At 48.1% G+C, this 27164-nt stretch overlaps 1 protein-coding gene across 15 annotated transcripts in view; it reads left to right on the forward strand.

Moving 5' to 3' along the window:
- LOC137634971 (G protein pathway suppressor 2) overlaps window positions 1-27164 on the forward strand; it is a 219386-nt gene that overhangs the window by 112507 nt on the left and 79715 nt on the right. For 6 of the 15 annotated variants that reach the window (XM_068367547.1, XM_068367559.1, XM_068367545.1 and 3 more), the window contains exons 2-3: window positions 18160-18333; window positions 23027-23255. The exons of 7 other annotated variants lie outside the window; for them this stretch is intronic. In XM_068367547.1, the coding sequence (XP_068223648.1) occupies window positions 18174-18333; window positions 23027-23255 (389 nt within the window). In that variant the 5' untranslated portion in view covers window positions 18160-18173. Of the gene's footprint in view, window positions 1-17806; window positions 17994-18159; window positions 18334-23026; window positions 23256-27164 lie in introns of all 15 variants that reach the window. 2 more of the 15 variants (XM_068367549.1, XM_068367546.1) reach the window with 1 other exon arrangement.

The raw sequence follows: 27164 nt of genomic DNA on the forward strand, positions 1-27164 counted from the left end.
TATAAATTTTAACGGCTGGCTTTCCATCGACACTGAAATTATATTCCTATCAAAGGCCTCAAGATTGTATAGTTAGGAAAAATACAATTGTTCCGTAACTGGAATACAAACCACACTATTTGATAGGGGTATTACTTTCGGCGTAGCTGAAATGACGAGCCATTAATTTTCAACGAGGGTTTACTACCCACACCGCTAGTTAGGGGGGTAGGGAAGGGTAGCTTGCTAAACCCCCCCCCCCTCTCACACATCTGTGCTTGAGCTCACTTTGCTCTCGGCTCGGATGGTAGTCGGATGTGTCCGCTCTCATCCTCGCTGTCATTTGGCAGCCATTTAATGCTTTTGTCTTTTTCTTTTTCTAGTTCTGTTGGCCTCTGCGATTATGCGCACCTGCCCTGGGTTCCCCAACCGCCCCAGTGGAACATTCATGTCGGCGGTCGAGACCGATCCTCACGCCCTTTGTCCTTCTTGTAGGGGCCAACGGTGTGATAGCAACAACAGGCGTAGGGAGTGGTCTACCTCCCAGTGGGAGAGGTTTTGCGACGACGGAAGAAGAAGTCCAAACGGGATATTTCTCCTTCGAAGGTTTCTTTGAAAGGAGAAAAACCCAAGGCCTCTTCTTCCGTTGCCCAAACCTCCTCCGAAGCTCCCACTTGGTCGGTCTCTTTCGAGAGACTGTCGAGTGGTAGCGTATACCGATGTACTGTTTACCAAACTCGGGGCTTGAGAGATGACGTTGCTTCCCCTAGCAAAGCAGTTCCACCGCTCCCCCCGGGGGAGGATATGTCAGTAACCCCCCTTTTTCAGCTTTGGTCCTCCTTGGGGCTTACGGGTTCGCCCTCCAGGGAGGTTTTAGTTAACTACATCCGATTGGGTGCCGCTGTCAAGCAATTGCCGTCACCGACAGAGGTTGATCGTCTGTCTCTTGTCGACGTTGTGGTGTCAGAGGTATCCAATGCAGTATCACCCATCACCTCTGCCTCTTCAAACCCTACGGTAGCTGACGGCTTAGTTTCTCCCGTCTCTGTTCAACCTACGAGCGAGAAACTAAGTCCAACGTCAGTCTCTCCTGTTAGTGTTTCTTCCCCTCGGGGGAGTTCACTTACAGAAACTCCTCTTCGGAGGACTGCAGAAGGTCAGCTCGCTGACCCTACGGCCCCCAGAGGGCGCATTCGTCGCAAGGCTTGCCTTCCTCTTCGCCAAAGAGGCCTTCCTTCACCTGCGGCGAGGAGGTGCCTCTTCAGTTCAACATCTTCGATGCAGTCCCCCGCAGAGGAGCCTCAACAACAATAACCGATCACTGTTCCTACATTGGTCCTGGACCTTTCTGCCGATTGTTCGCGATCTCCTTCGGTGGAAGGTCGTCCTTTTAAAGGATACGTTGACCTTCCACCCGACAGACCTGCCGACCTGCCAACCTGCCGTCACCTTTCCTGCATAAACCTATCAAGGTTTCATCTGGGCACGCTAAGGCGCGCCACCCAGATACGCGCTATACGCCAACGAAACCTGACGAACGCGCTCTAGTAGCTCATCAGGCCCCATCAATAAACCCTAACACAGGGCATCAAGGGCGTATGCACCAACACGCACATACGCACCAACAGGAGCACAGCTCCACTACGCGCTATGCACGCCCTCACGCACATACGCGCCCACGTTCTCCTGCGCGCCAGGCCTTCCCTGAGCCTAAGCCTACGCGCCCAAGCCCAGTTGTGTGCCAACTCTCACGTGCGCGCCGTCAACCTCCTGTGTGCCAGTGCTCTCCTACGTGCCAGCGCTCTCCTGCGCGCTAGTGCTCTCCTGCGCGCCAGCGCTCTCCTGCTCGACATTGATCTCTTGCGCGCCAGCGCTCATGCCCAGCAGTTAATTCTCCTGCACACCAATGATCTACTGATCTGGGCGCTACTGGGAAGTCAACTAAACTGACTTCTCCCACGCGCCAGCTAATACCATCGTGCCAGCCTTCTCCCACACGCATACGTGCGAATATGCGCGCTCGCCTATCCTCCTACGGATTCGCGCCCACATTCTGACGCGCGCCCACGAGCATCACAAGCTTCAACTGCGCGCCCGCGCGCTAGGGATCTTTCTCCTGCGCTCACGCGCGCGCCCTACGACTGGTACAGGCACACACGAACTCTCGCCCGCGCGCCCGCGCACTCATCGCCTTGATCCTGCGCGACCGCGGGCGCGCGAATACTCTCCTGCGCGTGCTCGTGAATGCCAACAGTCTTCCGCACGCGCTCCAATGCGCCAACAGTCTCCCGCACGCGCTCCTGTGCGCCAGCAGTTTCCCCCGCGTGAGTCCCGGTATTTTCCCTTGCGCCAGCACCATTACTCTCCCTTGCATGAGCGTCAATATCCTCCCGCATGCGAGACTGCTGAACTACGGACAGCAAGGTCGCCATCGCCTCATTCCTCTCCCCGCAACCGCATACCACCGCGCTTTGTGGGAGAAGGGAAACATCTAGAGGGGTCCAGGACCCCAAAGCCATTTCAGGCAAACCCCCAGACTGTCTCTCCTTCCTTTTCGGACGAAGATCTCCCATCCCCAGGGGAATCACGCGAGGAGAGACTTTCCCCCATCGCACCAATGAGGGAAACCTCTCCTCACGCCGAGATGTCTTCTCAGGTGGGGATTGAAAGGAACATGCCATCCTCGTCAATGTTGGAGTCCTACATCCTTCCCAGGAAGGAATCTAAGGACTCCAAAACATTGCCGAAGTCCTCTACTAGGACTAGGATGGAGTCAGCTAGCCACTCAGAGAACATCCGCGACTCTCCCCAAGTAGAGCCTTTGGGGACAAAAGGAGACTTCGCTGCAAGTCCTACATCGGGAGGAGACCAGCAAGAGTCAGAACATGCGTTTTGGCAAGTTCTGACTCTAATGAGGGCTCTCAATAGGTTTCCTGACCCAGAGATCCCTCCTTGAGAGGGCAAGGACATGGTCTTGGACCGTGTCTTTGGTACTCAGAAACCCTCCAAGACCAGTGCAGCACTGCCCTGGTCTCAAGGGGTTAAGAGTGTCAGGGACAAGATCTCTCTACAGCTCTCCGAGATGTCCTCCTCCAACCGTTCCAGTGCCACCAACAAGCTCCTCCCACCTCCTCGCGCACAGCAGAGGAGGTACTTCGAGATCCTTAAGGAGCTATGTTTAGCTCTTCCTCTTCACCACTCGCTGGAAGAGCTTACCAGGGGAGTCCCTCTTGAGAGAGACTCCAACCGGCAGGTCTCATTCTCGGCGACCGAGATCCTTAACCGGGAGAAAGTTGTGAAGTGTGCTATGCAAGCCACTTCGTGGCTCGATATCTGGTTGGGGACCTTAGGTATCATGATACGTTCTGAGGATTTCTCCAAAGAACGTACCAGGAAGGCTATGGAGACCTTTCTTCTCTTAGGTACTCGCATGATCGAGTTTCTGGACCACCAAGTCTCGAACTTGTGGGCAAATACCATTCTGGATCGTTGGGATGCAGTAGCTGAGAGATTCCATCAGAAGGTCCCTAGCACCGAGATCAATAGACTCAGACATTCCTCCCTAGAGGGATCCATCTTGTTCGAGCCTAAGGATGTGGAACATGCCGCTGAGAGGTGGAGGAAGTCTCATCAAGACTCCCTTCTTCATAGGGCTTTAACATCCAAGCCCTATAAGCCTCCAGCACCACAGCGGTCCCGTCCAGTCAAGACCGCTAGAACGACGACAGCAGCGAAGACTGTGGTGTCTACGCCCTTTCCTGTCAAAGAAAGGAAAGCCAAAAAGTCCTCCGGGGGAGGCAAGAATCCTAGAGGGAGCAGCCGAGGTCGCAAACGCTAGGATAGGCAGTCCCCCTGCATGTCCACCAGTGGGGGGATGCCTACAAAGTTGCTCAATCAGGTGGAAGCAACTCGAGGCCAATTCCTGGATAATCTCCGTGATCAGTCCCGTTCATAACATCTCTACCTCCCCTGACGACGAATCCAGTGTCATTAAGCTCCCTTGCCATGGGATCGGCAAGGGGTCAAGCCCTTCGGGCAGAAGTCCAGACCCTGTTGAAGAAGGTCGTTCTCCAAGAGGTCCTCGACAAATCTCCAGGCTTCTTCAGTCGATTCTCTCTTGTAAAGAAGGTGTCTGGAGGCTGGAGACCAGTCATCGACCTCTCAGCTCTGAACAAGTTTGTCAAACAAACTCCATTCACCATGGAGACGGCGGACACGGTCAGACTAGCAGTAAGACCGCAAGACTTCCTGTGCACACTGGACCACAAGGACGCGTACTTCCAGATCCCAGTCCATCCGTCTTCAAGGAAGTACTTAAGATTCAGCCTAGACAACAGAAAGTACCAGTTCAAGGTGCTGTGCTTCGGTCTCTCCACAGCACCACAAGTCTTCACCAGAGTGTTCACCTTAGTATAATCTTGGGCACACGGGACTGGCATCCGTCTCCTCTGTTATCTGGACGACTGGTTAATCCTAGCAGACTCGGTGTCATCCCTTCTTCAACACCGAGACAAACTTCTGAGACTTTGCCAAGATCTGGGGATCATGGTAAATCTCGAGAAGTCCTCACTGCTTCCCACTCAAAGACTGGTATACCTAGGCATGATTATAGATACCAATCTCCACAAAGCCTTTCCATCAGACGACAGGATAGCAAGACTGAGGAAGGTCGCAAGGCCTTTTCTCAGACGAGAAGAACTTCCAGCCCAATCATGGTTACGTCTCCTAGGTCACCTTTCATCGCTGGCTCGTCTAGTTCCCAACGGTCGCCTCAGGATGAAATCCCGCCAGTGGCGACTCAAGTCCCGGTGGAATCAAGCATACGACTCCCCGGACATCCAGATCCCCATGGGACCTGCGGAACTGACGGATCTCCAGTGGTGGGTGGCAGACGAGACCCTAAGAAAAGGAGTGGATCTTCTCGTCCTCCCCCCGGATTTTATGCTGTTTTCGGACGCTTCAAAAGAAGGGTGGGGGGCCCATGTGCTGCACCACTCGACCTCAGGCCTCTAGTCAGAGTCAGAAAAGTACCTCCATATAAATCTCCTAGAAATGAAGGCTGTCTTTCTGGCCCTTCAACAGTTCCAACAGTACTTGGCAAGTCACTCTGTGGTGGTGATGAGCGACAACATCACAGTAGTGGCTTACATCAACAAACAAGGAGGTACTTTTTCGCAACAACTATCCCATCTAGCAGTAGAGATACTGAGATGGGCCGATATCCACTTGATAGCACTATCGGCACGCTTCATTCCAGGCAAAAGGAATGTGCTTGCCGACAATCTGAGCAGAGCATCTCAGATAGTTAGTACCAAGTGGTCTTTGGATCATCTAGTAGCCAACAAAGTCCTGACTTTGTGGGGTTCTCCGACTGTGGACCTTTTCGCAGTGGCCCTGAACTTCAGGCTCCCGCTGTATTGTTCCTCAGTCCCAGACCCCAAGGTGCTCTGGCAAGATGCTTTCCAACAACGGTGGGACAACATCGACGTTTACGCCTTTCCCCCGTTCTGTCTGATGAAGATGGTACTCAACAAGACCAAAACATCGGTCAATCTTTCAATGACCCTCATAGCTCCGCTATGGCATCACGTGGAATGGTTCCCGGACCTTCTGCAACTCCTAGCGGAGCTACCAAGAGAACTCCCTCCACGAAACAATCTACTCAAACAACCACATGCCAACATCTTCCACAAAGCCGTAGGTTCACTACGACTTCACGCCTGGAGACTATCCAGCATCTCCTCTCTGAGAGAGGATTTTCGCAACAAGTTGCTGTCAGGATGTCTGGACACCTGCGAAAGTCTTCGGCAATAGTCTACCCGGCAAAGTGGAAAGTTTTCTGTGGTTGGTGTCGTGGAAGGGGTATCTCTCCACTCGATGCCACTATTCCAACAATAGCGGAGTTCCTCGTTTATTTGCGTGAAGAAACGCGCCTTTCAGTCTCAGCAGTGAAAGGCTATCGCTCAGCCTTAAGTCTAGCCTTCAGGTTGAAAGGAGTGGACATTTCTTCATTGCTAGAACTTTCTCTACTCATATGTACTGTAGTTATGAACTTACCTGACCTCAGTCGGAAGTGAGACCTCCCCCATGGAACGTGGTTCGCTTTCTCAGGTCTCATAAGAGACCTCCCTATGAACCATTACGCCAGGCATCAGATCGCCACCTAACCTGGAAGACTGTATTCCTGCTAGCTTTGGCCTCGGCCAAGCGAGTCAGCGTACTTCATGGTCTCTCATATGACATCAACCATTCAAGGGGATGGGGGGAGGTAACGTTCAGCTTCATCCCTGAGTTTATTGCTAAGACTCAGAATCCTGGAGTGGCGGATCCTCGATTCGACTCCTTCCGGATTTCTAGTCTCCGTACTGTAACAGATGACCCAGACCATCTCTTACTATGCTCAGTGAGGAGCTTGAGGCTGTACCTCAGCACAGGAAGGACTAAGAGGAGGGTCACCAAGAACACCATCTCTGCATGGATTCGTAGGGTCATTGACCTGGCCTGGAATTCACAGCTCCACTACGCGCTATGCACGCCCTCACGCACATACGCGCCCACGTTCTCCTGCGCGCCAGGCCTTCCCTGAGCCTAAGCCTACGCTCCCAAGCCCAGTTGTGTGCCAACTCTCACCTGCGCGCCGTCAACCTCCTGTGTGCCAGTTTTCTCCTACGTGCCAGCGCTCTCCTGCGCGCTAGTGCTCTCCTGCGCGCCAGCTCTCTCCTGCGCGCCAGCGCTCTCCTGCTCGACATTGATCTCTTGCGCGCCAGCGCTCATGCCCAGCAGTTAATTCTCCTGCACACCAATGATCTACTGATCTGGGCGCTACTGGGAAGTCAACTAAACTGACTTCTCCCACGCGCCAGCTAATACCATCGTGCCAGCCTTCTCCCACACGCATACGTGCGAATATGCGCGCTCGCTTATCCTCCTACGGATTCGCGCCCACATTCTGACGCGCGCCCACGAGCATCACAAGCTTCAACTGCGCGCCCGCGCGCTAGGGATCTTTCTCCTGCGCTCACGCGCGCGCCCTACGACTGGTACAGGCACACACGAACTCTCGCCTGCGCGCCCGCGCACTCATCGCCTTGATCCTGCGCGACCGCGGGCGCGCGAATACTCTCCTGCGCGTGCTCGTGAATGCCAACAGTCTTCCGCACGCGCTCCAATGCGCCAACAGTCTCCCGCACGCGCTCCTGTGCGCCAGCAGTCTCCCCCGCGTGAGTCCCGGTATTTTCCCTTGCGCCAGCACCATTACTCTCCCTTGCATGAGCGTCAATATCCTCCCGCATGCGAGACTGCTGAACTACGGACAGCAAGGTCGCCATCGCCTCATTCCTCTCCCCGCAACCGCATACCACCGCGCTTTGTGGGAGAAGGGAAACATCTAGAGGGGTCCAGGACCCCAAAGCCATTTCAGGCAAACCCCCAGACTGTCTCTCCTTCCTTTTCGGACGAAGATCTCCCATCCCCAGGGGAATCACGCGAGGAGAGACTTTCCCCCATCGCACCAATGAGGGAAACCTCTCCTCACGCCGAGATGTCTTCTCAGGTGGGGATTGAAAGGAACATGCCATCCTCGTCAATGTTGGAGTCCTACATCCTTCCCAGGAAGGAATCTAAGGACTCCAAAACATTGCCGAAGTCCTCTACTAGGACTAGGATGGAGTCAGCTAGCCACTCAGAGAACATCCGCGACTCTCCCTAAGAAGAGCCTTTGGGGACAAAAGGAGACTTCGCTGCAAGTCCTACATCGGGAGGAGACCAGCAAGAGTCAGAACATGCGTTTTGGCAAGTTCTGACTCTAATGAGGGCTCTCAATAGGTTTCCTGACCCAGAGATCCCTCCTTGAGAGGGCAAGGACATGGTCTTGGACCGTGTCTTTGGTACTCAGAAACCCTCCAAGACCAGTGCAGCACTGCCCTGGTCTCAAGGGGTTAAGAGTGTCAGGGACACGATCTCTCTACAGCTCTCCGAGATGTCCTCCTCCAACCGTTCCAGTGCCACCAACAAGCTCCTCCCACCTCCTCGCGCACAGCAGAGGAGGTACTTCGAGATCCTTAAGGAGCCTTGTTTAGCTCTTCCTCTTCACCACTCGCTGGAAGAGCTTACCAGGGGAGTCCCTCTTGAGAGAGACTCCAACCGGCAGGTCTCATTCTCGGCGACCGAGATCCTTAACCGGGAGAAAGTTGTGAAGTGTGCTATGCAAGCCACTTTGTGGCTCGATATCTGGTTGGGGACCTTAGGTATCATGATACGTTCTGAGGATTTCTCCAAAGAACGTACCAGGAAGGCTATGGAGACCTTTCTTCTCTTAGGTACTCGCATGATCGAGTTTCTGGACCACCAAGTCTCGAACTTGTGGGCAAATACCATTCTGGATCGTTGGGATGCAGTAGCTGAGAGATTCCATCAGAAGGTCCCTAGCACCGAGATCAATAGACTCAGACATTCCTCCCTAGAGGGATCCATCTTGTTCGAGCCTAAGGATGTGGAACATGCCGCTGAGAGGTGGAGGAAGTCTCATCAAGACTCCCTTCTTCATAGGGCTTTAACATCCAAGCCCTATAAGCCTCCAGCACCACAGCGGTCCCGTCCAGTCAAGACCGCTAGAACGACGACAGCAGCGAAGACTGTGGTGTCTACGCCCTTTCCTGTCAAAGAAAGGAAAGCCAAAAAGTCCTCCGGGGGAGGCAAGAATCCTAGAGGGAGCAGCCGAGGTCGCAAACGCTAGGATAGGCAGTCCCCCTGCATGTCCACCAGTGGGGGGATGCCTACAAAGTTGCTCAATCAGGTGGAAGCAACTCGAGGCCAATTCCTGGATAATCTCCGTGATCAGTCCCGTTCATAACATCTCTACCTCCCCTGACGACGAATCCAGTGTCATTAAGCTCCCTTGCCATGGGATCGGCAAGGGGTCAAGCCCTTAGGGCAGAAGTCCAGACCCTGTTGAAGAAGGGCGTTCTCCAAGAGGTCCTCGACAAATCTCCAGGCTTCTTCAGTCGATTCTCTCTTGTAAAGAAGGTGTCTGGAGGCTGGAGACCAGTCATCGACCTCTCAGCTCTGAACAAGTTTGTCAAACAAACTCCATTCACCATGGAGACGGCGGACACGGTCAGACTAGCAGTAAGACCGCAAGACTTCCTGTGCACACTGGACCACAAGGACGCGTACTTCCAGATCCCAGTCCATCCGTCTTCAAGGAAGTACTTAAGATTCAGCCTAGACAACAGAAAGTACCAGTTCAAGGTGCTGTGCTTCGGTCTCTCCACAGCACCACAAGTCTTCACCAGAGTGTTCACCTTAGTATAATCTTGGGCACACGGGACTGGCATCCGTCTCCTCTGTTATCTGGACGACTGGTTAATCCTAGCAGACTCGGTGTCATCCCTTCTTCAACACCGAGACAAACTTCTGAGACTTTGCCAAGATCTGGGGATCATGGTAAATCTCGAGAAGTCCTCACTGCTTCCCACTCAAAGACTGGTATACCTAGGCATGATTATAGATACCAATCTCCACAAAGCCTTTCCATCAGACGACAGGATAGCAAGACTGAGGAAGGTCGCAAGGCCTTTTCTCAGACGAGAAGAACTTCCAGCCCAATCATGGTTACGTCTCCTAGGTCACCTTTCATCGCTGGCTCGTCTAGTTCCCAACGGTCGCCTCAGGATGAAATCCCGCCAGTGGCGACTCAAGTCCCGGTGGAATCAAGCATACGACTCCCCGGACATCCAGATCCCCATGGGACCTGCGGAACTGACGGATCTCCAGTGGTGGGTGGCAGACGAGACCCTAAGAAAAGGAGTGGATCTTCTCGTCCTCCCCCCGGATTTGATGCTGTTTTCGGACGCTTCAAAAGAAGGGTGGGGGGCCCATGTGCTGCACCACTCGACCTCAGGCCTCTAGTCAGAGTCAGAAAAGTACCTCCATATAAATCTCCTAGAAATGAAGGCTGTCTTTCTGGCCCTTCAACAGTTCCAACAGTACTTGGCAAGTCACTCTGTGGTGGTGATGAGCGACAACATCACAGTAGTGGCTTACATCAACAAACAAGGAGGTACTTTTTCGCAACAACTATCCCATCTAGCAGTAGAGATACTGAGATGGGCCGATATCCACTTGATACCACTATCGGCACGCTTCATTCCAGGCAAAAGGAATGTGCTTGCCGACAATCTGAGCAGAGCATCTCAGATAGTTAGTACCAAGTGGTCTTTGGATCATCTAGTAGCCAACAAAGTCCTGACTTTGTGGGGTTCTCCGACTGTGGACCTTTTCGCAGTGGCCCTGAACTTCAGGCTCCCGCTGTATTGTTCCTCAGTCCCAGACCCCAAGGTGCTCTGGCAAGATGCTTTCCAACAACGGTGGGACAACATCGACGTTTACGCCTTTCCCCCGTTCTGTCTGATGAAGATGGTACTCAACAAGACCAAAACATCGGTCAATCTTTCAATGACCCTCATAGCTCCGCTATGGCATCACGTGGAATGGTTCCCGGACCTTCTGCAACTCCTAGCGGAGCTACCAAGAGAACTCCCTCCACGAAACAATCTACTCAAACAACCACATGCCAACATCTTCCACAAAGCCGTAGGTTCACTACGACTTCACGCCTGGAGACTATCCAGCATCTCCTCTCTGAGAGAGGATTTTCGCAACAAGTTGCTGTCAGGATGTCTGGACACCTGCGAAAGTCTTCGGCAATAGTCTACCAGGCAAAGTGGAAAGTTTTCTGTGGTTGGTGTCGTGGAAGGGGTATCTCTCCACTCGATGCCACTATTCCAACAATAGCGGAGTTCCTCGTTTATTTGCGTGAAGAAACGCGCCTTTCAGTCTCAGCAGTGAAAGGCTATCGCTCAGCCTTAAGTCTAGCCTTCAGGTTGAAAGGAGTGGACATTTCTTCATTGCTAGAACTTTCTCTACTCATATGTACTGTAGTTATGAACTTACCTGACCTCAGTCGGAAGTGAGACCTCCCCCATGGAACGTGGTTCGCTTTCTCAGGTCTCATAAGAGACCTCCCTATGAACCATTACGCCAGGCATCAGATCGCCACCTAACCTGGAAGACTGTATTCCTGCTAGCTTTGGCCTCGGCCAAGCGAGTCAGCGTACTTCATGGTCTCTCATATGACATCAACCATTCAAGGGGATGGGGGGAGGTAACGTTCAGCTTCATCCCTGAGTTTATTGCTAAGACTCAGAATCCTGGAGTGGCGGATCCTCGATTCGACTCCTTCCGGATTTCTAGTCTCCGTACTGTAACAGATGACCCAGACCATCTCTTACTATGCTCAGTGAGGAGCTTGAGGCTGTACCTCAGCACAGGAAGGACTAAGAGGAGGGTCACCAAGAACACCATCTCTGCATGGATTCGTAGGGTCATTGACCTGGCCTGGAATTCACAGCTCCACTACGCGCTATGCACGCCCTCACGCACATACGCGCCCACGTTCTCCTGCGCGCCAGGCCTTCCCTGAGCCTAAGCCTACGCTCCCAAGCCCAGTTGTGTGCCAACTCTCACCTGCGCGCCGTCAACCTCCTGTGTGCCAGTTTTCTCCTACGTGCCAGCGCTCTCCTGCGCGCTAGTGCTCTCCTGCGCGCCAGCTCTCTCCTGCGCGCCAGCGCTCTCCTGCTCGACATTGATCTCTTGCGCGCCAGCGCTCATGCCCAGCAGTTAATTCTCCTGCACACCAATGATCTACTGATCTGGGCGCTACTGGGAAGTCAACTAAACTGACTTCTCCCACGCGCCAGCTAATACCATCGTGCCAGCCTTCTCCCACACGCATACGTGCGAATATGCGCGCTCGCTTATCCTCCTACGGATTCGCGCCCACATTCTGACGCGCGCCCACGAGCATCACAAGCTTCAACTGCGCGCCCGCGCGCTAGGGATCTTTCTCCTGCGCTCACGCGCGCGCCCTACGACTGGTACAGGCACACACGAACTCTCGCCTGCGCGCCCGCGCACTCATCGCCTTGATCCTGCGCGACCGCGGGCGCGCGAATACTCTCCTGCGCGTGCTCGTGAATGCCAACAGTCTTCCGCACGCGCTCCAATGCGCCAACAGTCTCCCGCACGCGCTCCTGTGCGCCAGCAGTCTCCCCCGCGTGAGTCCCGGTATTTTCCCTTGCGCCAGCACCATTACTCTCCCTTGCATGAGCGTCAATATCCTCCCGCATGCGAGACTGCTGAACTACGGACAGCAAGGTCGCCATCGCCTCATTCCTCTCCCCGCAACCGCATACCACCGCGCTTTGTGGGAGAAGGGAAACATCTAGAGGGGTCCAGGACCCCAAAGCCATTTCAGGCAAACCCCCAGACTGTCTCTCCTTCCTTTTCGGACGAAGATCTCCCATCCCCAGGGGAATCACGCGAGGAGAGACTTTCCCCCATCGCACCAATGAGGGAAACCTCTCCTCACGCCGAGATGTCTTCTCAGGTGGGGATTGAAAGGAACATGCCATCCTCGTCAATGTTGGAGTCCTACATCCTTCCCAGGAAGGAATCTAAGGACTCCAAAACATTGCCGAAGTCCTCTACTAGGACTAGGATGGAGTCAGCTAGCCACTCAGAGAACATCCGCGACTCTCCCTAAGAAGAGCCTTTGGGGACAAAAGGAGACTTCGCTGCAAGTCCTACATCGGGAGGAGACCAGCAAGAGTCAGAACATGCGTTTTGGCAAGTTCTGACTCTAATGAGGGCTCTCAATAGGTTTCCTGACCCAGAGATCCCTCCTTGAGAGGGCAAGGACATGGTCTTGGACCGTGTCTTTGGTACTCAGAAACCCTCCAAGACCAGTGCAGCACTGCCCTGGTCTCAAGGGGTTAAGAGTGTCAGGGACACGATCTCTCTACAGCTCTCCGAGATGTCCTCCTCCAACCGTTCCAGTGCCACCAACAAGCTCCTCCCACCTCCTCGCGCACAGCAGAGGAGGTACTTCGAGATCCTTAAGGAGCCTTGTTTAGCTCTTCCTCTTCACCACTCGCTGGAAGAGCTTACCAGGGGAGTCCCTCTTGAGAGAGACTCCAACCGGCAGGTCTCATTCTCGGCGACCGAGATCCTTAACCGGGAGAAAGTTGTGAAGTGTGCTATGCAAGCCACTTTGTGGCTCGATATCTGGTTGGGGACCTTAGGTATCATGATACGTTCTGAGGATTTCTCCAAAGAACGTACCAGGAAGGCTATGGAGACCTTTCTTCTCTTAGGTACTCGCATGATCGAGTTTCTGGACCACCAAGTCTCGAACTTGTGGGCAAATACCATTCTGGATCGTTGGGATGCAGTAGCTGAGAGATTCCATCAGAAGGTCCCTAGCACCGAGATCAATAGACTCAGACATTCCTCCCTAGAGGGATCCATCTTGTTCGAGCCTAAGGATGTGGAACATGCCGCTGAGAGGTGGAGGAAGTCTCATCAAGACTCCCTTCTTCATAGGGCTTTAACATCCAAGCCCTATAAGCCTCCAGCACCACAGCGGTCCCGTCCAGTCAAGACCGCTAGAACGACGACAGCAGCGAAGACTGTGGTGTCTACGCCCTTTCCTGTCAAAGAAAGGAAAGCCAAAAAGTCCTCCGGGGGAGGCAAGAATCCTAGAGGGAGCAGCCGAGGTCGCAAACGCTAGGATAGGCAGTCCCCCTGCATGTCCACCAGTGGGGGGATGCCTACAAAGTTGCTCAATCAGGTGGAAGCAACTCGAGGCCAATTCCTGGATAATCTCCGTGATCAGTCCCGTTCATAACATCTCTACCTCCCCTGACGACGAATCCAGTGTCATTAAGCTCCCTTGCCATGGGATCGGCAAGGGGTCAAGCCCTTAGGGCAGAAGTCCAGACCCTGTTGAAGAAGGGCGTTCTCCAAGAGGTCCTCGACAAATCTCCAGGCTTCTTCAGTCGATTCTCTCTTGTAAAGAAGGTGTCTGGAGGCTGGAGACCAGTCATCGACCTCTCAGCTCTGAACAAGTTTGTCAAACAAACTCCATTCACCATGGAGACGGCGGACACGGTCAGACTAGCAGTAAGACCGCAAGACTTCCTGTGCACACTGGACCACAAGGACGCGTACTTCCAGATCCCAGTCCATCCGTCTTCAAGGAAGTACTTAAGATTCAGCCTAGACAACAGAAAGTACCAGTTCAAGGTGCTGTGCTTCGGTCTCTCCACAGCACCACAAGTCTTCACCAGAGTGTTCACCTTAGTATAATCTTGGGCACACGGGACTGGCATCCGTCTCCTCTGTTATCTGGACGACTGGTTAATCCTAGCAGACTCGGTGTCATCCCTTCTTCAACACCGAGACAAACTTCTGAGACTTTGCCAAGATCTGGGGATCATGGTAAATCTCGAGAAGTCCTCACTGCTTCCCACTCAAAGACTGGTATACCTAGGCATGATTATAGATACCAATCTCCACAAAGCCTTTCCATCAGACGACAGGATAGCAAGACTGAGGAAGGTCGCAAGGCCTTTTCTCAGACGAGAAGAACTTCCAGCCCAATCATGGTTACGTCTCCTAGGTCACCTTTCATCGCTGGCTCGTCTAGTTCCCAACGGTCGCCTCAGGATGAAATCCCGCCAGTGGCGACTCAAGTCCCGGTGGAATCAAGCATACGACTCCCCGGACATCCAGATCCCCATGGGACCTGCGGAACTGACGGATCTCCAGTGGTGGGTGGCAGACGAGACCCTAAGAAAAGGAGTGGATCTTCTTGTCCTCCCCCCGGATTTGATGCTGTTTTCGGACGCTTCAAAAGAAGGGTGGGGGGCCCATGTGCTGCACCACTCGACCTCAGGCCTCTAGTCAGAGTCAGAAAAGTACCTCCATATAAATCTCCTAGAAATGAAGGCTGTCTTTCTGGCCCTTCAACAGTTCCAACAGTACTTGGCAAGTCACTCTGTGGTGGTGATGAGCGACAACATCACAGTAGTGGCTTACATCAACAAACAAGGAGGTACTTTTTCGCAACAACTATCCCATCTAGCAGTAGAGATACTGAGATGGGCCGAAATCCACTTGATACCACTATCGGCACGCTTCATTCCAGGCAAAAGGAATGTGCTTGCCGACAATCTGAGCAGAGCATCTCAGATAGTTAGTACCAAGTGGTCTTTGGATCATCTAGTAGCCAACAAAGTCCTGACTTTGTGGGGTTCTCCGACTGTGGACCTTTTCGCAGTGGCCCTGAACTTCAGGCTCCCGCTGTACTGTTCTTCAGTCCCAGACCCCAAGGTGCTCTGGCAAGATGCTTTCCAACAACGGTGGGACAACATCGACGTTTACGCCTTTCCCCCGTTCTGTCTGATGAAGATGGTACTCAACAAGACCAAAACATCGGTCAATCTTTCAATGACCCTCATAGCTCCGCTATGGCATCACGTGGAATGGTTCCCGGACCTTCTGCAACTCCTAGCGGAGCTACCAAGAGAACTCCCTCCACGAAACAATCTACTCAAACAACCACATGCCAACATCTTCCACAAAGCCGTAGGTTCACTACGACTTCACGCCTGGAGACTATCCAGCATCTCCTCTCTGAGAGAGGATTTTCGCAACAAGTTGCTGTCAGGATGTCTGGACACCTGCGAAAGTCTTCGGCAGCAGTCTACCAGGCAAAGTGGAAAGTTTTCTGTGGTTGGTGTCGTGGAAGGGGTATCTCTCCACTCGATGCCACTATTCCAACAATAGCGGAGTTCCTCGTGTATTTGCGTGAAGAAACGCGCCTTTCAGTCTCAGCAGTGAAAGGCTATCGCTCAGCCTTAAGTCTAGCCTTCAGGTTGAAAGGAGTGGACATTTCTTCATTGCTAGAACTTTCTCTACTCATATGTACTGTAGTTATGAACTTACCTGACCTCAGTCGGAAGTGAGACCTCCCCCATGGAACGTGGTTCGCTTTCTCAGGTCTCATAAGAGACCTCCCTATGAACCATTACGCCAGGCATCAGATCGCCACCTAACCTGGAAGACGGTATTCCTGCTAGCTTTGGCCTCGGCCAAGCGAGTCAGCGTACTTCATGGTCTCTCATATGACATCAACCATTCAAGGGGATGGGGGGAGGTAACGTTCAGCTTCATCCCTGAGTTTATTGCTAAGACTCAGAATCCTGGAGTGGCGGATCCTCGATTCGACTCCTTCCGGATTTCTAGTCTCCGTACTGTAACAGATGACCCAGACCATCTCTTACTATGCTCAGTGAGGAGCTTGAGGCTGTACCTCAGCACAGGAAGGACTAAGAGGAGGGTCACCAAGAACACCATCTCTGCATGGATTCGTAGGGTCATTGACCTGGCCTGGAATTCAGACCCTCCTCCGTCACGTCGCCATAGAGCACATGATGTCAGGGGCATAGCTACGTCCCTGGCCTTCAAAAGAAATTTTTCAGTGACGCAGGTTTTTTAAGGCGGGAGATGGAAACGTCAAACAACATTCACATCCCACTACCTGGAAGTCGTGACCCACAGGAGACTTGATACGTTCGCTATCGGCCCTGTGGTGGCTGCACAACAGCTGGTTTAAAACCTCAAGCTCCTTATTGGACAAGTAGCAGAAGGTTGAGGGCATTGTTACCTGGTTTTAGTCTGCATGAATGAAAAGGTTTGACTGGCCCTTATTCTTTTCTTCATCATCCCCTCTCTTGGGCAAAGCAGCATCCTTGGTTCTCTGCATAGCTGACCTCAAACCACTGCAGGTAAACCATGCTCCCTTGTGTTCTTAGTATTAAGATTAATACTGTTATGTCTCCATACCGTGATGAGGTGGTATTGGGAAAGTCCTAGTCTACAAGTTTCCATCTAAAGAACTTCAGAACAACTTTCTAGGACGAGTCACACTTCTTCATACCTTCACACACAGCTTGCGTAGGCCGCAGTTCTTGCGTAGCAAGGTTCTAGGGAGGTGCAGGGACTCCTTATTTCTTGGGTGCTTACACACTCAAATAACGAGCCCCCGGGCAAAAGCCAAAAGCCAGACTGGCTTGGATGTCCACCCTTACTAATGGGTGAGTCACCTCTATTAAATAGCGTGGTTTGTATTCCAGTTATGGAACAAATGACAAATTTGTAGATAATTTGTATTTTTCCTAACTATACAAACCTTAGCTATTTAACCAAACTTGCCTGCCAGCCCTATCCCCCTTGAAGTCCTACCTACAAGCAAAGTGAGCTCAAGCACAGGTGTGTGAGAGGAGGGGGTTAGCAAGCTAGGGTTCCCCTACCCCCGCTAACTAGCGGTGTGGGTAGTAAACCCTCGTTAAAAATTAATGGCTCGTCATTTCAGCTACGCTGAAAGTAATACCCCTATTAAATAGCTAAGGTTTGTATAGTTAAGAAAAATACAAATTATCTACAAATTTGTCATATTACTTGAAATCATTGATATTTTCTAAGATAAAGACTTCACTTTTACTAAGGATAGCATATACCGGGAAGAGTTTTACTTTCACCAACTTAGAGGGTGTGAACTTTACCTCACAAATGATTCATTTGTCTATTTTCACATCCTTTTGTTCATGTGGCGCTATTTATTGGTTTGTAGATTCTCATAGGACTACAGTACTTCAAAAGACATGTTAGCTAGCACTTAAGAAATGGCTAATTTATTAGCTATCCACTCCATAACCAACCTTAAGCTACTGTTTTGAGTACGTTGATGCCAGTGTAGTCAGCATGCAGTGACTTCACTATAGAAATATCATATGGTATAAAGAGACTACAGTATCCCACATTTACATATTTTAAAATGAGATTCAAATACAGTAAGCCCCTCCTAGAAAGTATGGGTGATTATACTACCAGATACAGTACTGAAGATTTTCTAAAATTACAGGTAGACATTACCATCTTCATGGAACTTCAGTTTTATGATGTGAACTCCCATCACAAGGCATCACTTATACTATAACCAGAATAAAGTTATCATTTCACTGGAGATAAAGATAACTCCAGGATACAGTATGTCTAAAATAATGAAGTACAAGTACACATTACCAACTATCTATCAGCGGTTTCATGAAGTAAGCTAAAGGTTCGAGAATTTTATTTTATACGACATGGATAATTGCACCTTTCTAGTCTTCAGTAATAGCTCTAGTAAGGTTCAGAGTCTTGTAGTTTCATCTTTGCTCTTTTAGTAACGGTAATGAGTAATACTGAGATATAAAACTTTTCCTTTATTTGCAGATATTCTCTAAACAATGGTAAAATTTGCTGAAGCCGAGAAACGCGGGCGTGGGGGTGAGGGTGGTGATCGGAGGTTCACCCCACAGATGATGCTCGAGAGACCAAAAATGAGCCGAGCAATGTGGGAATCTTTAAAATCTCATATAGTGAGAGAACGTAAAAGGAAAAAAGAAGGTAAGCACAGTACCTTAAATTATATTTGGTTACAGATGTAAAAAAACTGTAAAGTATGTACAGTACTGTAACAGAAAGTAAAGTCTATTCATTTGGACTCTCAAAGAGAAAAATACTGTAAAGTACTGTACAGTAGATTCAATGGACGACAGGTGTTGCTTTAATGTTATTACCTTATATTTATTTGATCCTACTCAAATACAAACCATCATCTTTTAATAAGAGTAGGACTTCGGTGAAGCTAGAACATCCATTCAAACTCTTATCGAGGTAGTAGTATTATTTGGTGGGCAGAGGGTAGGCCCCTCCCACCCGCTAAGTACAGTAACTTTCACTTTGACTTCAGTCGCAATTCTCTACATATGTAATGCTTTGCTGCTTTTTAATGTTGCTGCTGTAATCTTCTGCATTTTCTTTCAGATAATTATTTGATAATAATTGTAACTAGAAAAAATTTCCTGTGTACTACCTACTGTTATCCAACTTAACTTGTCTTTTGCTATTTTTCCCTATTGGAGCCCTTGGGCTTATAGCATCTTGCTTTTCCAACTAGGGTTATAGCTTGGCTAGTAATGATAATGATAATAACATCCCTCGTATATATGGCCATACAATAACGGGGACAATGTGAACCCAAGGAAGATGGTTTTTCGTAGACATCTCTAGTACAGTACTCCGTCTGAAGAAAGTTCTGCTGCCATTGTATGTGAAGGGGAAGAGTGCCAACTTTCTTCTTTCCTTCAGTATGAACCGATACCAGAAGTTGCTAAGGACATACCACCTGGTTGTGCTGTTTTGGTTTCACGCTCACCTCTTTGCGTGCCTACTCATTTGAGATTCACTTCTTGGAACTTCTCAACGATTGACTTTCCTTTCTCTTTCCTGGAGGTGATGCTCCAGGACGGAGACAATTGGCTTTCCTTTTGCTTGGATCTGGAAATTAATTCAATCAGTATGCCCATTCTTGTAGTTTAGTATAAGATGGATGACCAGTGTATGCAGATAACACATTTAACGTTTGCATCGGTAAACAAGGGGAATCGGCACAGCTGCTCCCACATGACTTAGAACTTCCAGCTCAGTGGTGGCTATGTCGTCTGAGATTGCTCTCATCACAGGAGAACTGGTCTACACAGGCTCCTACACTAGTGAATACTTCAGAGTTGTTGGAATCGTCACTGGTCAGCAGCCAGCTATTTTACTCCCGATTTCAGTAGGATAGGAACCACGAGATGATCGGTCTTTGTGGCTGCTTGATGAGATCCAATTGAATCCCGTTTCCAGGGATCCTGATGCTCACAGACTTATATTATAAGGAAGGGTGCAGGACACCTGGGGAACCTGTACACCTTGGGTATGTGGTTCATGGAAGCAAACACCTCCATATTAACCTACAGCAAGTTCAAGGAACAATATCAGGATTCTATTTGACAGGACACGTGGTAGTGTTGAAGGATAACTCCTATGTCATAACTGATGTCCACAAACAAAGGGGTACTGTTTCATAGAATTTTCACAATTAGACAAGTAAGTATGCACCTGAACAGCTGACAAGGTGAAGGAGCTGTCAGCAAGGTCTATCCCAAACAAGAGGAATGTTCTAACAGTCACGCTCAATCAACAAGGGCACGGAGTAGGACCAGTTGGGTCCCTATATTCATCTATTGCGGAGAAGTGTATTGCTCTTTGGAATTATTTATTAGTTTTTTTTTTTAAATGTTTGCATAAAGTCGTTATTAAAATGATTACAGTATTGAAAATTAAACTGCCATTTGTCCTTCAATATTAGTGTGACTTGAGCAAAGCTGAAATAACTTTTAAAAATTTACCAAGGTAATTATAATTACTGGTAGGCTACAGGGAAGCCCTACCCACATGTCAGTAAGCTAGACTCTCATTTTTTACTTTAATTTGTCTTCAAGCAGTACACAGGTACTCTTGCTAACTCACATTTTGGCTGTTTTTATCTTTTGGCCTTCTCTTTCTAGATTAAAAAATTAGTGTGCAAATAGGCTGTTGTGTTCATGTAAACCTTGATAAATTAGATAAAAAATACAAGGATGTGCATATCTTCTCCGGATAAGGTGCAAACGTGTTACAGTTTCCTATACAAACCTGGCAGTAAGCTAAGCTCATCGTCTTTATGCCTTTTGCAAGGGGCATGACTGTTCCCAGTGATCCCCTTGGTATGTTGGCTGCAAGACAATGACAACAACCTGAACTTGAAGAAGTGGGTCTTTTTCAGGCATCGCTAGTGATCTGTCATCATAGCAATTTTTTTTACCTCCGCCAGGACTTATAAGGCTGCCCTTTCAAGTGTCCTCCCGACTCTTACTTCCATGTAGTTGCTTAAGGATGTGGTATCAGGTGGTGTTACTGCTGCTTTTGAAGAGTTCGGTGTGATCTTTTCTTTTGTGTTAGCTTTGTCACTAGTTTCCAAGAACGTGACCCTGAAGAAGACTGGCAAGTTGTGTAGTAGGTTGGCCAGGGCACTAGCCACCCGTTGAGATACTACTGCCAGAGAGTCATTGGGTCTTTTGACTGGCCAGACAATACTACATTGGATCCTTCTCTCTGGTTACGGCTAATGTTCCCTTTGCCCACACATACACTGAATAGTCTGGCCTGTTCTTTACATATTCTCCTCTGTCCTCGTACACTTGACAACTCTGTGATTACCAAACAGTTCTTCTTTGCTCAAGGGGTTAGCTACTACACTGTAATTGGTCAGTGGCTACTTTCCTCTTGGTAAGAGTAGTAGAGACTTCAGCTATGGTAAGCAGCTGTTCTAGGAAAAGGACACTCCAAAATCAAACCATTGTTCTCTAGTTTTAGGTAGTGCCATAGCTTCTGTACCATGGTCTTCCACTGTCTTTGGGTAGAGTTCTCATGATTGAGGGTAAACTTGGGCACAATATTCTTTGTTATTTCTCTTCCTGTTTTTTTTTAAAGATGTATTTTAATGTTGTTACTGTTCTTAAGGTATTTTATGTTAACTAATTATTACTTCCCTTGTAGTTTATTTATTTCTTTATTTCCTTTCCTCACTGGGTTCTTTTCCCTGTTGGAGCCCTTGGGCTCATAGCATCTTGCTTTTTCAACTAGGCTTGCAGCCTGGCTAGTAATAATGATAATAATAATTAGTAGTATGTACAGTCCTCCTCCTCTTGTAGTTCTTGCTTCTCCTTTGCCCCATCTTTGTTAGATTCTTGAGATGTTGCTATTTCTAAGAAGAAAAAGATACTCTCAAAGGATGCCAGAAAGATCAGTTGATAGAAGGTCGCATGAAACTGATCTCTCCCTGCAAATTAGTGAGAGACAGTGCAGTACAGAGAACCATCCCAGACTGGAAAGGAGTGATACAAAGGTTTACGCTTCCGTTATTGGTGCTCTGGTCTCGTACTGAACCGAGCAAGCACACTGTTGGTGGGCATGAATGTAGAGCCTTTCCTTTCCCCTTTTCTTGGACGCTTGACTGATCTCTCTTTCGTTGGTGGCCATGAATGTAGAGCCTTTCCTTTCCCCTTTCCTTGGACGCTTGACTGATCTCTCTTTCGTTGGTGGGCATGAATGTAGAGCCTTTGCTTTCCCCTTTTCTTGGACGCTTGACTGATCTCTCTTTCGTTGGTGGGCATGAATGTAGAGCCTTTCCTTTCCCCTTTTCTTGGACGCTTGACTGATCTCTCTTTCGTTGGTGGCCATGAATATAGAGCCTTTCCTTTCCCCTTTTCTTGGACGCTTGACTGATCTCTCTTTCGTTGGTGGGCATGAATGTAGAGCCTTTCCTTTCCCCTTTTCTTGGACGCTTGACTGATCTCTCTTTCGTTGGTGGGCATGAATGTAGAGCCTTTCCTTTCCCCTTTTCTTGGACGCTTGACTGATCTCTCTTTCGTTGGTGGACATGAATGTAGAGCCTTTCCTTTCCCCTTTTCTTGGACGCTTGAATGATCTCTCTTTCGAAAGAGAGAGAAAAAGAAGCATTGCCGTACTGAGAACCAACCCAAACGAGGAAGGTGTCTCAGTGCTTAGTATAAGGGCTTACTCTTCTGCTATTTGTGCTCTGTCTTGTACTAAACTGACCACGTTCACTGTCAGTCTGGATGAATGGCTCGTGGTCGTTCTCAGCGTGCATTTTCTCCTTGTGACCCTCAGACCACCAGGGATGCTCCCTCGCATTTGCTGGTAAGAGAGTCTTTCTCATCATAGACAGCCCACTCACCAAGAGATTCCTGCACTCTTGGATGACTGGGATCAGGAAGAATTGACCACCTAGGATTGGGCTGAGCTCTTTCACGAGCACCAAGGATGAGTCTTATTAAAAGTCGATGGTTTGTATTCGTGTAGGAACAAATACAATTTGTATCTTTCCTAACTACACAAACCTGAGTCTTTTAAGTAAGACCGCCCATCTTAATCATCCAAGGTCAAGGTCAAAGTAAGGGTTGCTTTATCTCCCTTAAATTTGAAATGGTCTTTCCAGGTTCGCTGATGTAATACTCCTATTAAAGGACGGGTTTGTTTAGTTGAGAAAAATACAAATTAACATTTTTTTTCCATTTTAGATTTTTGTTAACGGGAGATTTCAATTATTGTTGCCATTTGTAAATGTTTTGTTATGGGATAATAGTTTTGTTTATAAGTAGTAAAGTAACTAAATGACTGCCTAATTAGTATGTTTCAAATATTTATTTAGAACAAGAAGCAGATGCTGAAGAAGAAAGACTTCGCAAAGAACGGGAAAACAGGAAGAAGCAGCATGCCATGACCTTGGAAGAAACTAGAGAAAAGTTGTCTCAGATGGAACAAGATTTAACAAACCTAAAAAATCAGAAGCATCAACTTTTTCAAGAATTAAAAGTAGTTCTCAATGAAGATGCAACACGGAAACGGGCCCAGCAGCAACAAAACAATTATTTAAAAGAGTTAGTAATTTATAGTATAAAGAAAGGTATCTCTCTCTCTCTCTCTCTCTCTCTCTCTCTCTCTCTCTCTCTCTCTCTCTCTCTCTCTCTCTCTCTCTCTCTCTCTCTCTTTTATGGATTATGGAACGAGTAAAAGATGATTTTACAAGGTAGAATCGTAAGTATTTAATGTGCACACCACATGAAATAATTACCAAATGCTGTGAGTGTCTTTAGAAGATAAATAAATTTGTTCCCACTCTATTACAAACCATCATGTTTTAATAGAAGTATGATATTGGTGAAGCTTGAAACGGTTGTTTAAACTACTAACGAGGTGATTTTATTTGCTGCCCACCCGACAATCAGCGCAGCTTTCGCTTTGATTCTGGATGTAAGATAGTACAGACGTACTTCCCTGTTGCCTCACAAATTGGTTTAATCTTCTTCTTTATCTTTTAGGCTGAATAAATGGGAGGGCATATTACCCTCCATCCACTTCCTCCCCTCCACATTTGAAAGACACTTAGGGAAGAATACAAAGATATGTAGTCATTCTCTGGATAAACTTTAATCTGTTACATTGTCTGTGTAAAGCTGCCGTTATTCACAACAAACTTGTTCATGCTTGGCAGTATGTCTGTTGCTGGTCATTCCTTCGCTAGTGTGGCCCTACAATGACGACGATAACGTAAACCTAAGATAACTGGCATTCCTTAGATATCATTAGTGTTCATCGGAGGAAGGGTGTTTTTCTGCCACCGAGTGTTTTAGGGAAAGGGTGCTGTCCTTCTTTCCCAGAAGAGTATTCCTGAACCTTGAATGGCGCTGATGGCATACCACCTGGTAATGTTATCTCTTTGTAAAGTCTCCTGTGACCTTTGGCCTTTTGTGCATTGTCATTAGCTTACATGACCTTGTAGAATTGGAACTTAAAATTCCTTCTTTTCCTTTCTCCTCTGCCTCATCTTTAGAGTCTTCATGGCGCAACTTTTAGAAGAAGAACAAGTTGAAGACCTCTTCGAAGAAATTCAGGAAGACCGATCAATAGGAGTAGTGCGAGGGTGGACCTCGATTGATCTTTCCTCACATGGGAGAACCAACCCACCTTAGGGAGGTTCTCGGTATGGAGCACAGGTGGTTATACACCTGCTAGCACCTACCTACCTCCTCCTCCTTCTGGACAGTCAACTGATCTCTCTCTCTCTCTCTCACCAGTGAGAAAAAGAGAGAGAAGTTGTGACTGCCAAAAACTACCCACACTTGGAAGAAGTATGGGGATGCACTGCTCCTGTAACCTATGCTCGGTTGGGATGAAGGACACTGCCTTTCTTCCCACTTTCCTGGACCATCTCGCTCTCTCTCATGTGTTACTACTTTCTTCTACTTGGATGTTATATCAAGATTGCCGTGACCATGACATCAGTATTCATAATTTTTTCCTTAATTTTTTACCATTGTAAATCTACTCTTTGTTTTTAATACGTCTGCCTACCTCTACAGAATATCTTAACTTTTGCTGTCGTTTTCTCATTTCTCATGCAACTTTATCCTTTGTCTCTTCAGCAGTCAGCTTGTACTGTATAGTGCTTGGTAAATTTTTAAGGCTAACAAAGAATGCTATTTTTACTGTTTTATTGTTAGAGATTATGACTTTGGCGACAGAAACCTTGAGTTTGGGAAACATTTTGTTGTTATTTATATTTTTTATTATTATTATTACTTCTATTAATGTTGTTATTAGTAACTAGACTACTGGGTCCTATTCTTAAACCTTTAGACATGAATGATTTGCTTTTGATTTGAACCTGAAAGAGGAAGACTTAAGTATTAAAGCTAGTTGGAAATCAATCGAAGGGATTAGACAAAGAGTGAATGACAGGAAGCAATGCACCTGTAGCTGAAATAAAGTTGCAAAGAACCTTCAGTATAACCTTTAGTTTCCTATTCAAGGCAGATTGTAAATTATAACCCCTCCTATTCAACTATTCAAGGCAGATTACAAATTATAACCTTCATGTTGATGTTTATAGTCCATTCTCTATTAAAACTTTCTATCTTGCTGACCTTGACTTGACTATTCTTGTTCCTTGGCCACTTGGTCAAGGGAACATGCTCAATCATTAGAAATGTCTTATTTTGTGATACATGTCTTTTAGACATCAAGTAATTCCTGTGCTTCCTTACTTCAAACGAATATTTTTTTCTTATCTTATGCTAAAAAATCTGTAACAACAAAAGTACAGTTTTTTTTCATTTCACATTGCATTTGTTATCTTGTCCAATTGGAAAAACTCTGCATATCAAATCTACTCATATTTCTAAGCCTTTCTAGTTCTATTTTTCTACTGCTTTGCTTCTAGTATATTTGATAACACTTGTAAGACTCTTATAGTTCTTCCTTCTTAGCAGACCGTTAGGCTTTACTTCATGTTCCACTAATGATCAATATGCTGGTGGATTGTTTCTATTGTTTTGTTGTTTTATGCAATCTTAGAAGTACAGGGTGGTTTAGAAGAGGTAGGGGTTGTACGAATCAGATTTTTACATTTAGGCAGATATGCGAGAAATATTTAGCGAAAGGTAATGAGGTGTATGTTGCGTTTATGGATCTGGAGAAAGCGTATGATGGAGTTGATAGGGAAGCAATGTGGAATGTGATGAGGTTATATGGAGTTGGTGGAAGGTTGTTGCAAACAGTGAAAAGTTTCTACAAAGGTAGTAAAGCATTTGTTAGGATAGGAAATGAAGTGAGCGATTGGTTTCGGGTGAGAGTGGGCTGAGACAGGGATGTGTGATGTCGCCGTGGTTGTTTAACTTGTATATTGATGGAGTGGTGAGAGAGGTGAATGCTCGAGTGCTTGGACGAAGATTGAATCTGGTAGACGAGAATGACCATAAATGGGAGGAAAATCAGTTGTTGATTACGGATGATACTGTACTGATGCAGACGCGGAAGAGAAGCTTGGCCGATTAGTGACAGAATTTGGGAGGGTGTGTGAGAGAAGGAAGTTGAGAGTTAATGTGGGTAACAGTAAGGTTATGAGATGTACGAGAAAGGAAGGTGGTGCGAGGTTGTATGTCATGTTGAATGGAGAGTTATATGAGGAGGTGGATCAGTTTAAGTACTTGGGGTCTGTTGTTGCAGCAAACGATGGAGTGGAAGCAGATGTACATCAGAGAGTGAATGAAGGATGCCAAGTGTTGGGGGCAGTTGAGGGAGTAGTAAAAAATAGAGGGTTGGGCATAAATGTAAAGAGAGTTCTGTAAGAGAAAGTGTTTATACCAACTGTGATGTATGGACCGGAGTTGTGGGAATGAAAGTGATGGAGAGACAGAAATTGAATGTTTGAGATGAAGTGTCTAAGGAGTATGGCTGGTGTATCTCGAGTAGATAGGGTTAGGAACGAAGTAGTGAGGGTGAGAACGGTTGTGAGAAATTAGATAGCAGCTAGAGTGGATATGAATGTGTTGAGGTGGTTTGGCCATGTTGAGAGAATGGAAAATGGATGTCTGCTAAAGAAGGTGATGAATCCAAGAGTAGATGGGAGAAGTACAAGAGGAAGGCCAAGGTTTAGGTGGATGGATGGAGTGAAGAAAGCTCTGCGTGATAGGAGGACAGGTGTGAGAGAGGCAAGAGAGCGTGCTAGAAATAGGAATGCATGGTGAGCAATTGTTACGCAGTTCCAGTAGGCCCTGCTGCTTCCTCCTATGCCTTGGATGACCGTGGAGGTAGCAGCAGTAGTGTATTCAGCGTTATGAAGCTTCATCTGTGGTGGATAACGGGGGAGGGTGGGCTGGGGCACCCTATGAGTACCAGCCAAACTCGGTTGAGTCCCTTGTCAGGCTGGGAGGAACGTAGAGAAGAGAGGTCCCCTTTTTTGTTTCATTTGTTTGATGTCGGCAACCCCCCAAAATTGGAAGTGCCTT

Source organism: Palaemon carinicauda, chromosome 45 (genome assembly GCF_036898095.1).
Source record: "Palaemon carinicauda isolate YSFRI2023 chromosome 45, ASM3689809v2, whole genome shotgun sequence".
Lineage (NCBI taxonomy): Eukaryota > Metazoa > Arthropoda > Malacostraca > Decapoda > Palaemonidae > Palaemon > Palaemon carinicauda.